General features: G+C 48.8%; 1 protein-coding gene across 2 annotated transcripts in view; it reads left to right on the top strand.

The window, feature by feature from the left end:
• Positions 1–12,084, top strand: part of Ttll9 (tubulin tyrosine ligase like 9) — a 46,887-nt gene that overhangs the window by 11,918 nt on the left and 22,885 nt on the right. Inside the window, exons 3-5 of one of the 2 annotated variants that reach the window (XM_048445568.2) lie at positions 2,647–2,739; positions 10,436–10,547; positions 11,602–11,787. In XM_048445568.2, the coding sequence (XP_048301525.1) occupies positions 2,647–2,739; positions 10,436–10,547; positions 11,602–11,787 (391 nt within the window). The remainder of the gene's footprint in view (positions 1–2,646; positions 2,740–10,435; positions 10,548–11,601; positions 11,788–12,084) is intronic. The other variant, XM_048445570.2, reaches the window with a different exon arrangement.

Raw genomic sequence — 12,084 nt, 5'->3', positions numbered from 1 at the left:
TTATGTAGACCAGGCTGCCCTCATACTTACAGAGATTTCCCTGCTTCTGCCTGCCAAGTGTTGGGATCAAAGGCATGCACCACCATGTATATCTAAAACTATGTTTATTCAGTCTGTTGTTCTGTTAGAGGATTAGGAGAAAAATCTCTCCATAAAGAGAAGTAGTTGGGGAAAGGAAGATCATGTCTCCTGAAACAGAGCTGGAAGGAAACTCCCAGAGACACTCATGGCTGTGATCCTAAGAGATCAAAATATATCAGTCAGTTATGGTTTGTCTGTCTGTCCATCTGCTCCCTGTGCCCCAAAACTGTAAGTTTAATCCCTAAAGTCTGGCATTGTTAATATTAATTTGGTTATTTAGAGGTCGAATAAGGCAATGCTTTTTCTGTTTTAACTGATATGATCATGTGATTTTGCTTCTTGAGTCTGTTACTGTGATAAATGATATCAGATTTTCTAACCCCGAGCCAGCTTTGCCTACTGGAAATGTTCCACTTGGTTATGGGTGTGATTCTTTGTTTTTGTTGTTTTGTATTGTTGAATTTCCTTTACCTATGTATGTTTATAAATACACATGTGTGCGCCTGTTTGTGTGGCAAGGGAAATGTAACCCAGGGTCTCCACATTCTAAGCAAACGTTCTGTGGCTAGCCCCTTTCCCCTAGTCCCAGCCCCTTGCTCGTAGCTTTGTTTGTTAACTGTCTGTGTCTAATTTCACTCTCAGGTTACGCTAGATGGTCATGAGGCCCTCTCCCCACTTCCTTTTTCTGGAAGACAGTACAGAACAGAGGCTGCTTTGACATCTCAGGGAATCTGTTCTCCAGGGAAATCCCCTGGGCCCAGGAACATCTTTTGGGGGTATTTTCACACAATGAATTCACTTTTTCTAGGTATACAGCTACTGAAATGTGTGCCACATTGGGAGAGCTGTGGTGATTTGGGCTTTCCAAGGACTATGTCATCTCAGCTGTGACAGTATGCTCTCACTGTGGGCTTGGCCTCTGCAGGGTCTGAGATAGCCCCACCTCCATTTCATTCCACCTGTAGTGTCTGCTCTTGGTCAGCCTTGCTGATAGATTGGTCAACTTAATTGCTCTTTCAAGAACTTTCGTTTTCTTGATTCAGTACATGTTTTCAGTGGTGTTAATTGGTAGTTGTGCCCTTTAACATCAGCCCAGAGTTGGAGGGGCAATCTCATACCAGCATGGGGTTGAAGCTCAGGCTCCCCCAACCCTTGACCTCCTTTGATAGGGAACAATGGGAACTCTTCACTGCCTGAGGCAGATGAACACCCCAGGCTTGTATTCCTCCTCCTCTGCACCATCCAGTGACAGAGCCAATGTTGGAGTCCATGTATGCAGCCTCATGAGAGGGGAGGGCCCCCTACTTGACGTCTGCTGGCCCTGGCAGAGGTAGACAACAGGTGTCCTCTCGGCGTGGAGCCGTTATTATATATTCTGCCGTGGAAGACTGTTCTGTTTTGAGCTTCCCTAAGCTGGAGAGAGCAGGCTCCTTTTAAAGATTGTTTAGGGTCGATGGTCATTAGCATTTCTGGATGCCCATTGGCTGGCTTTTCCATCACCACATCTGGAACATAGAGAGGCAGAAAGGAAGCTGGGGAAGTCCCTAGTGCCATCCCTTTGGTCCAAGGTCCCTAACTGGCCTCCTACTGTACCATTCAGTCTTCTTACATTTGTTTTAAACATGTTTTGGGTTTTTAGTTGCATTAGTAGGAGGAATAGGGAAAAGTACATCTGCTCCATCTCCCCAGCTGAATGCCTGGGAAAGAATTCTGCAAACACTTACCATGTGATATAAGAATTAGTCACAGAACTCGAGGCAGCCAGACCTTGCCTAGCACATAGTAGGGACTTGAGAAATGTTTGGTTTTTGTTTTATCATTTTATTTTTAAAAAGCTCTCATGCAGCCTATGCTGGCATCAGCCTATTTAGCCAAAGACGACCTTCAACTGATCCTTCTGCCTCTACCTCCCAAGTACTAAGATCACAAGCATGAGCCACCATGCCTGACTTACTATTTTTATTATTTATTTTATGTGCATGGGTATTATCTCTGTATGCATGTTTGTGTACCTTGTGCATGTCTGGCACCCACAGAGGCCAGAGAAGGCCCTGGGATCCCCTGGGAATGGAGTTATAGACGGTTGTAAGCTGCCATGTGTGTTCTGGGAGTCGAACCTGGCTCTTCTGGAAAAGTAGCCAGTGCTTTAATCATGAGCCATCTTTCTAGCCATTATTATTATTGTTACTGTTATTTTGATATAAACTCTTATTTTGTGCTCCAGGCTGTCCTGGAACTTACTCTGAAACTGAGGTGGCCTTGAACTTGTGGCCTCAGCCTCCTGAATTACAGGCTTGCACTGCAATAAAGGTGGCCCTGAATTCTTAGCCTCAGCCTCCTGGATTACAGGCTGGCACCATATCCTTAGTTTCCTGTTTTTCAAAGCTCAGAGATGCTCAGAGACTCAGTTTGGTTAGTCTGAGTGCTGACAGGCTGTGGTGCCGAGTCTGAGCTGCGGCCTCTGCAGGTGGAACCTGGCTTTTCTTCCTCCCTTTTGTTCCAGTCTTTGGGGGAATCCTAGGAAAGTCATGGTCCTGAGCATGTTTTTTGCTGTCTTTGTTGCAGAGAGCCAAGAACGTTAATCCGCTTCAAGACCACACTCATGAACACTCTCATGGATGTTCTGCGCCACAGGCCGGGATGGGTAGAAGTGAAAGAGTAAGATGCCCTCTCCTCCCTCCACTCAGCCTTTCTTCCCTGGTCTCCCAGGCCCTGAGCTCCTTTTGTCTTCCTCTCAATAGCTCCTTGGTAGCTCCCAGGACTTGCCCTAAAGCAATGTGAGGTTTCTTTAGCAACGCAACGTGTTGTATGCATTATTGACATCATCACTCTTGCATTAAAGCCCTGCCAGCATCTAGTATGGTGTGATACCTTTCCAGCCAATTACATAAGACACTGTGGCGTGTGCGATGGTTATCAATTGTCCACTTGACAGGACCTAGAATCATCTATAGGGAAAAGTCACTAGGTATGCGTATGTCAGGGTCCAGCCTTGCTGGGGTTCACACGTTCCAGGGTAGGGGTGTGTGGATTAGAAAAATTAGGTAAGAGGAACAGAGGTAAGAAAGAAATACAGAGAACCAGGAGGGTAATCCAGCAAATACTCAATCCACCTGTCTTTATTTTCCATCCCTTATATACCCCATCCCCAAAATGGGGGAAGAAGGCAAAAGACTGCTTTAACATGACACAAAGGACAAACAGAACAGTTACTTGCTTCAATACTTGAGACATCAAGCAACTATATCCTGAGTTAAGCATTCTGTTGTTTAGGCAGAACATGCAATGACCACACCTTAGACCAAGCATCCTGTAGGGCAGCCGCACCTTGGGTCAAACCCCCTGTCACATCCTTGAAGGAGCAGAAATAGGCTTGAATTCTCTGACCTTTAGTCAGGATGGAGTGGATCTACTTCTGTGGACCATCTTAATATCCAAAACACCAAGTAACCACACCGTAGGTCAGGATACCTTGTTTGGAGCCACTCCTTAAGTCAGACTTCTTGTCAATAGCTTTGAAACAGCAAGAATAGGCTTAAGCTCTCTGAACTTCAGTCAAGGTGGCGTGGACCCCATGTGTTTGTGAGGGCATTTGTAGATTAGGTTAATCAAGGTGGGATGATCCATTTTAACAGTAGGCAGAACCATGGGGTGGGGAGGGGGCCTGGCCCCAGGTTGAATTGAATTTAAAGAGGAGAAAGACAGTTGGGTACCAGCATTCATTCCTCCCTGCTTCCTGACTGCAGGGGAATTGACACACATGTTCCTGTCACTCTGATGGCCTGTATCCCCTCCAACTCCTCCCTCCCTCCCTTCCTTCCTTAAATTCCTTCTTGTCTAGTATTTTGGGTCTAGCAAAGAGAAAACTAACACAGCGTGCAAGTGTCCCTGTAGGATTCCAGCCCAGTTCTGGGTGATTTCTGTAGGAGGAGGCCACTTGTTCATTCCAGGATGCTCAGCCCAAAATAGCCACACTGTATTAATTAAATCACTGCTTGGCCTATTAAGTCTATCTTCTCATTGGCTAGCTCTTACATCTTAAGTTAACCCATTTCTATTAATCTGTGTATTGCCTTGTGGCTGTGGCTTACCAGCAAGTTTCCATCTGGGTCTGTCTCTGGAGGAGCTACATGACTTCTCACCAACTCCACCTTCTTTCTCCCAGAATTCAGTTTAGTTTTCCCCAACTAGCTCTGTTCTGCCTTGCTATAGGCCCAAAGCAGTTTCTTTATTAATCAATGGCAATCACAGCATACAGAGGGGAATCCCACATAACCTCCCTGTTTCTGTCTAAATGAAAAGGCTCACCAGGGACCAGCCTGACCAAGGAGTGCTCTTCCCCTGCCACCAGCTACTCTGCGACTTAGAGTGAGTGACCTGACTGTGTCAGACTCTGGGGACAGCGACAGAGACAACAATACATGGCATGTGGCAGTAGGTTCAGTCACTGAGGGCTGGGGCTGGAGTGTGCGTCACAGAGACCAACCAGAGTCTTTGGCAGGTGGAAGTTCCTGACATGAAAGTTCAGAGATGACAGGGTCCCCCTCCACGCACAATGTGGAGCCCATCTCCTTCCATCTTTCCATCCTGCTGTCTTCTGAGGGAAGCCACATCTTTATGACTGAGGCAGAGCTTCAGGGTTGCTTTCAAACGGCAGTGGCAGGATGAGGTGAGACAAGCCAGATTGCCCCTCACAGAGGCCTTGGCAGAATTTAGTCAAACGCCACACACCTCACTGCAAGGAAGTCTGGAGAACATACACCACAAGTTCCCAGGTAAACACAGAGAATTCCAGCCAGGTATGGTGGCGCATGCCTTTAATTTTAGCACTGGGGAAGCAGAGGCAGGCAGATCTCAGTGAGTTCGAGGCCAGCCTGAGTTACCTGTAAGATCTTGTTTCACCCATCAACTGTGTAGCTTCTGTTATTGTGGAGAAAGAGGAGCATAGATGTGGGGGATGGGGAGCCAGCGGTCAACCACGTCAAGGCATCCAACAAGCAATTCATTGTGTCCCAGTCACTAAGCCTCCTAGGCACCCTGGAGAACTTAACACAAACCATCTCTTAACCACACCACGGATCTTCCACCTCAAATCTTCCAGGCTAACGCTGTTATAATCCCCATTTCACTAACAAGAAACTGGGACACAGAGTAAATGCCATTTTGAGAGCACTCTGCATAGAAAGCCATCGAGCAGGGTGTGTGTCTAATGCCTTGTCTTCAGGACCTCAGCTTGTGTCCACCCAATCCCAGCAGCCTCTCCGTGAGCAAGGGAAGAGAAGAGCGAGGACTCTGAAGCTCAGTGCGTCAGTGCAGCAGGAGATGGGCTCCAACTAAATCAGCCTGCTGGGAATGGTCACCTGCCCATGGCAAGATGCATCCAGGTGGCCCTCTCATTATTATTCAGTGCTAATGAAACTGGTGGTGGCAGCTGTTATGCCCCATCTGCAAAGTTCCCCCAAAACCAGCAAGGAGACAGAGTCCTGTATGTAAAAACAAAGAGCTTTTATTTTATGCAAGTTTACAAACTTAGTCTCTCCGCATGTCCAACGTATTGGAATAATGGAGAGCCCCGAGCTCAGTTAGAGTTGGGTTTTTATAGTAGTAAAGGTGGGGGTGAGGGATTTCTGAGGTTCAAGACCCCTGATTGGCTGACATTTGTCTAGGGGTGTCCCGGTGTGTGTGTTGGCAGGTGATCCTATCTACAACGGTTGGAACGTTAGGCATTTCCTTTGGATGGTCTGTTCTTGGGTGGTGCTCGGATAATCTCAGTTTGTGGTTCTTTTTACAACCAGGTATTGCTTCAGGGTAAACTACTGAGACTCACACTGAGTCCTACTCTGGCAGGTGATAATGGTTGGAAGTAAAGATCTTCCTTTGGGTGGTCTGTTCATATTTAGCTTCTCATGGCTGACTCCCACAGCAGCTGCCCTGAGTGTGCCTTGGCCATCCCATAATCATCCTGGAGACAGAATGGCCTTTCCTTCCCTTGAACCGGGGACACTGTGGTATTGTAGGATGAGCCAGGGAGTTAAGGGACAAGCTGGAGGGGAGTAAAGGGACTGGAAGGTGGGTCAGAGAAAAGGGCGCTGTCCCCATTTGCTGTATGTCCTTGGGTCCCTCCCTCTCCCTCCCAGTCTCTTCTCTGGCCAGGTGGCCGGAGATCTGAAGCTAGCACTGTGCGCGTCACCCTCAATGGCTGACCCTAGACTGGCTGCTTCAGGAACTGTACAATCGGGAAGAGCCCACAGGCCAGGGCCTCTCCACCTCTTCATCCTCTGTGAACCCAAGTCCTTGCGGACTTACAGACAAAACTAGGTCTCAGTCAGAATCAGCCCGTCTGTTCAGATTTAGAGCAGATATGGCCAATCATGTCCCTTTCCTCCTTTCCTGCTGAGGGAGAGGATGTGAAACCTGAAATGGCAACAGCCACTCTGGGAGTCAGACAGGCATCAGGGGACTTGAAGGATGACAGAATGGGAAGCTAGAAGGACCCCTGACCTTTGCTGGCCATTTAATATCTTCCTCCGCAATTGAAGAGTGGCCCAGTGGGTGAGCATGAAGAGCGAGCATGCACATGAAGGAACTTGCAGTCTGCGTCTGGGATGGATTCCGGTCCACACTGCTCTACAAGCCTTTGCTCCCTTGGGTCCTGGCCAGCTCTTCGAATTCAGCTCTGACATTTTTGCTTCCTCCATGACTTCACTTCATGCCCTTGAACAGGCCCTTTCCTGCTCCAGGCCCCGTTCAGCTACAGTCCTCTGCCACTGCCTTCTTTACGCTTTAGCTCTTAGCTGAAGGGTCTCTTCCAAAGGGTCCTTCAGCCGCCCCACCTCATGACTGCTTCTCCCCAAAGCAGAGTTCACAGTTCCTCACGTGCAGTGATTTCTATCTTGACTGTTGCTGATCAGGCTTACTGGAGTGCTGGCAACATCTGGCCAGGTGCTTTGTCTGTGTCCCTCCCTGCCCACCCACCCACCGCCTCTCCCTGGCACCCTGGAGACAGCCTCCACACATACAGATGAGCAAATGGACAATGCTTCATTCACACAGACCCCGAAGGATGCTGGGAGTGATGAGGTGCTGACCACTTTGCCCATTCATACCCTCGTGTTTCTGAAACCCACTGTTATCGTCTAGCGAACACAACCCCAGGAGTCAGCTCTAGACCAAACTTCCCAGAGCCTTCCCAGACCGCAGGGCAGCCATTAGAGTGACAGCACACTTTGAAAGATCTACTGGTTACCTTTCTGCCCCCTCCTTATCTCCCCTTTTTATTGGAAGGTAATGTCACCTATCAGAAAATAAACCTTAAGGAAAAAAAAAAACAATTTCAGCTGGGCTCTGTGAGTTCAAGGCCAGCCTGGTCTACATGGTGAGACTCTGTCTCAAAACAAAAACAGCAAAAACCAATTCTACCCTCCCTTTTTTTTTCTTATAGCCCAGGCCATCCTGAGCCTTGCTATGTAGCTGAGGATGGCCTTGAACTCCTGATCCTCCTGCCTCCACCTTCTGAGTGGTGGGGCTCCAGGCCTGCACCACCAGGCCTAGTTCAATTCCTGTCTTTTATGCTCTTAACATTGAGTAATTCTCACTGTCCCACCCCAGAACATTTTCCTCCTCCCCCAAAGAAGCCCTGGAGTTACCCCACGTTCCTCTCCCTGCAGCCCCAACCTTCACTTCAATCTGTTCTACTCAACACCTCATATAAATGGAGCTGTACAATTACCCTTGTCATCGCCTTCCTTTCCTTCCCTCCTCCCCATTCCTCCTGTCCTCCCTCCCTCACTCCTGGCCCAGCTTCTTGTTGGTAGCCTTGGCTAGCCTGATAGTCTCTAAACTAACCTAAGCTGACCTAAAACTCTCAGTGGTCCTCTTGAGTGTCGGGATTACAGGTACCAGACACTTTGCCCCATTTGTCTGGTCGTCTTCTTGTTCCAAAGGTGCAGCCATGTCAAGCATGGATTCATTTGTATCAGTACCTTATCTCCATCCCCAGTGTGGAGGTGGAACCCAGGACCTTATTCTAGGCTACACATCAGACTATTCACCCCTGCCCCTATTTTGGCTGAATTATACTCCATTTCGTACCATATTGTCCTTATCTCTTCATTAGCAGAAGGGCATTTGGTCTGTTCTGATTATAAATAAAGTCTGTGAACGTTCATGTACAAGTTTTGAGCGGGTATGTCTTCCTTTCCCCTGGGAGAAAGACCTACAAGTGGAATTGCTGGGTCTTGTGGTAACTACGCACTTAAATCCTTGAGGAAGCAGTAGAATCCTCTGAAGTGGCCTCCCTGCTTCACATTTCCCGCAGCAACAAATAGAACCCAGTTTTCCACATCCTTGCCAGGGCTCGTCATTATCCATTCAGAACTTGCCCTCCAGGCCCGTGTTTCCTGGGGTGCCATGCTGGCTTTTCGTGTTTTGGTGATGAATAACACATTTTCCTGCGTGTGTGGGTCATGGGCAGTTCTTTACAGAAACATCTATTCATCCCCTTAGCCTGTTTAAAGAGACACTCAGACCAAAACTTGGAAGTGGAAAATTTTATTAAACTTTTTAAATTAGCATCCCACATAGTAAGTTTCCCGATGGTGTTGCCAACATGTATGTCACTGTACTTTGCTCAAATCCCATTACTTCCTCCGTCCTGCTGGCCCTCCTTTATGCCTTCCTGACCTGTGGAGATGGGTAGCTCCTGACAGTGCCACCCCACCCCCCAGGCCAGTTGTATCCTAGCCCACGTGACTTCTTCGGGATTTCCCTGGAGATAACACTTGCTCAGACTTAAGCACCAGCCTTTTGCATTGGGTGACAGTGATTACCAGCTTGCCTCAGTACGTGTTATTTTCTCACTTAACATTCAATTAAGAGCAAGAATGTGGCTATTAAACTTTTAAAAAGTCATTTGGAGCTTTGGAATATTTGGGGCCCTCAGAGACATTCCCACACAGTGTCCCCTACAAGAGACGGATGATTTCCACCCGACTCCCGCATCCCTGAAGGCCGAGTTCCTATGCATGTTTGGGATCCAGGAGAGGCGCCCATCCCACATCTGAGAGGAATTAAGAAGCAATCTCCTTAGCTGCTCGAAACTGACACCCAATGGAACTTGTCGGCCACTGTTCCCCTCTTCTACAGAAACCTCAGCACTCAGCTACTCGGACATTTGGCCGGCAGCTCCAGCATGCAGGTCAGGGTTCACAGTAGCCACAGCAGAGTGGTTTGTCCTTGTGACGCTGGGACATCAGCCCGGAAACGTCCATGTCAAGGTCACTGCGTGTCAGCAGTCAGCTGTGGTCATTTTTGCTCACACATTGAGAACTCATTGTGCCATCTGCCAAAGAAGGTTCTTATGGCTTTTCCCCGTCCTTGTAGCCTGTAGGCACTGGGATGAAAGAGACAGTGCAGGTCTTTGGGAGACACGACAAACCTTCTTGGTCAAGGTCAGGTCTGGTTCTGTTCCTCACTCTAGGTAGCCACCTCCTCACTGCTTTTTGTTTTCGCTCAAGGTGTTTTTCAAAACTCAGCCTACTTGGCTTTAATAGGAACAAAAAGCAGGGGTGGAGGGCATTTTGTTAGATTTCCATAGTTTCCAAAATATCTTCAAGACAATCCACTGAATGGGAAATTGTGCTAGAATGGGAAGTGATGCTGGGAGTAGTGGCATACACCTTTAATCCCAGCACTAGGGAGGTGGAGGCAAGAGGATCTTTGTGAAGTCAAGGCTAGTCAATACTTGTTTTTTAAAGTAAAGGTTTATTTCTGGAGGTCTGGGCCCATGATCAGTTGGACCTTTCCTCTTAGGCCTATAGCAAGGCAGAACAGCATGGGGGCAATTCATGGTATCCAGGAAGCAAAGCCTGAAGCCAGAAGTCAAGAGCTAGTCAGGAGCAAGTCCCTCGATAAACTAATATCCTTCTTCTGGACCCCGTCCCTAAAGGACTCGTCCACCTCCCAATATTGCCACAGGCTGATGATTAAGCTTTTAACAGTCCAGTCTTTGGGGAACAATCAACATCCAAAGTAAGGTAGCAGGGCAGGGGCAGAGAGGGTGGATTCTTCTTCTACCACCCTGTAAGACAGCCTGCAGAGGCAACAGTGAGTGCCCGATGGATGGACCTTTGGGGTGCAGGGTGTCCCTGCATCTTTGGAAATGGGTGGGATGGAGCAGGTGTGACCAGTCTATTGAGAAACTATATCAAACATTCTGGGCACAGGGTGGCTGTGTCTGCTGGTGCCTCAGGGAAGCCAGTCCCTGTGGCCAGCACTCCCTCCTCCACCCACTCATGTGCTGTGAGACCCCAGAAACCCTCAGTCCTCAGGTCTGACCTGTGTCTTCGCACTGCAGCGAAGGTGAGTGGGATTTCTACTGGTGTGACGTCAGCTGGCTGCGTGAGAACTTCGACCACACCTACATGGATGAGCACGTGCGGATCAGCCACTTCCGGAACCACTATGAGGTAAGCCTCTCACATCAGGCCTGAGATGTGAGAATGGCTCTACACCAGCAGACTGTGTGTTGGGGTCCTTTGAATGTCCCTGCTACTCTGAGGGGCTGAGAGTGGAGGCTGGGATCGAGAGGAGGGCAGGGTACAGCAGATAAAGCCTTTTGTGGCCAAGCCTGAGGAACCGAATTCAATCCCCAAGACCTACATAGTAGAAGGAGAGACTGACTCCCAGAGGTTGCTTTCTGACCTCCGATACTAGTGGGTTCTATCAGTTAAATGATCACTATACTGGACAAGGGCTCAAAACAAAAGCGAAGCTTATTGACAAGTGTGAGAGCACTCTAGACAGAGATGGGCCCTGAGCTGTGTATCATTGACTCTAAGGGAGCCCCCCCCCTAGGGTTCAGGTACCCACATCTTGATAACTCTCCCTACTCTTCTATTGGTCTTTTGTTTGTTAGCTTGTTTGTTTTTGAGACAGGATTTCTCTATGTAGCCCCAGCTGTCCTGGAACTCACTGTGTAGACTTGGCTAGCCTCAAACTCACGGAGACCCACCTGCCTCTGAGACTAAAGGTGTGGGCCACTATGTCAGTCCTTCTATTGATCTTAAGGTGTCCATGTGTCCCTTCTGTTGTAGGGTTTGGGTTGTTGTTTCTGTCCATAAACACAGAAGCCCCACCAAGCCCCACCCAAGGGTGGGGTAACAGAAACCCCACCCTTGATGCGCAAGTGGGGAAGCAACCATTAATAGGACCTTGCCTTGATGCATGGTTAGAGAAATAACTGTTGGCTGGCTAGGGTCAGAGTGGTCCCCCAACACTCTTTTCCCTCTGTGGTACATAGTGGAAAGAAACTCACTGCCGGTGAAGGAATATGCCCTGTTTCTGGGGAAATGGAAACTGACTGCTGAGGGAAAAGGTCAGAAAGGGGGGGTCATCATGACCTCTTTCTCTCGTTTTAGCTGCCCCCCCCATAAACAATGGTAATGAAATATTGTTTCTAGAAAGACGTGGGCAAGGCAGGGAGCAGGAGGCTCACCATCTGCCCTGTCCCCCTCTGCTCAGCTTACCAGGAAGAACTACATGGTAAAGAACCTCAAGCGCTTCCGGAAGCAGCTGGAGCGTGAGGCAGGGAAGGTGGAGGCAGCCAAGTGTGACTTCTTCCCCAAAACCTTTGAGATGCCCTGCGAGTACCATCTGTTTGTGGAGGAGTTCCGCAAGAACCCTGGAATCACCTGGATCATGAAACCTGTGAGAGCCCCTGCAGGGAGAGTCGGGGCGGAGCCTGGGGTCCCAGGAATGAATCCCTCTGGTCCCTTTGAGGTTCCATGCAAAAGAAACTACTCTGTCCCAGAACTATTCCATCGCGGGTGTCCTGTCTAAGCTCCCAGACTGGGGAGCCTGGTGTAGGAGATTCCGTCCACACCCACACCCCCTGGCTTCTGTTCCGGTTGAGAACCCTGGGACATGGCAGAAAGCACCCTTGCCGGCCTCTCAGGCCTCTTGGACCAGACACTTGGGGAGTCCTGTACCTGGTTCTGCTGCAGT

Source organism: Myodes glareolus, chromosome 10 (assembly GCF_982192425.1).
Source record: "Myodes glareolus chromosome 10, mMyoGla1.1, whole genome shotgun sequence".
Classification (NCBI taxonomy): domain Eukaryota; kingdom Metazoa; phylum Chordata; class Mammalia; order Rodentia; family Cricetidae; genus Myodes; species Myodes glareolus.
The sequence above is the reverse complement of the archived record's forward strand: the minus strand, read 5'-3'. Positions and strand labels throughout refer to the sequence as shown.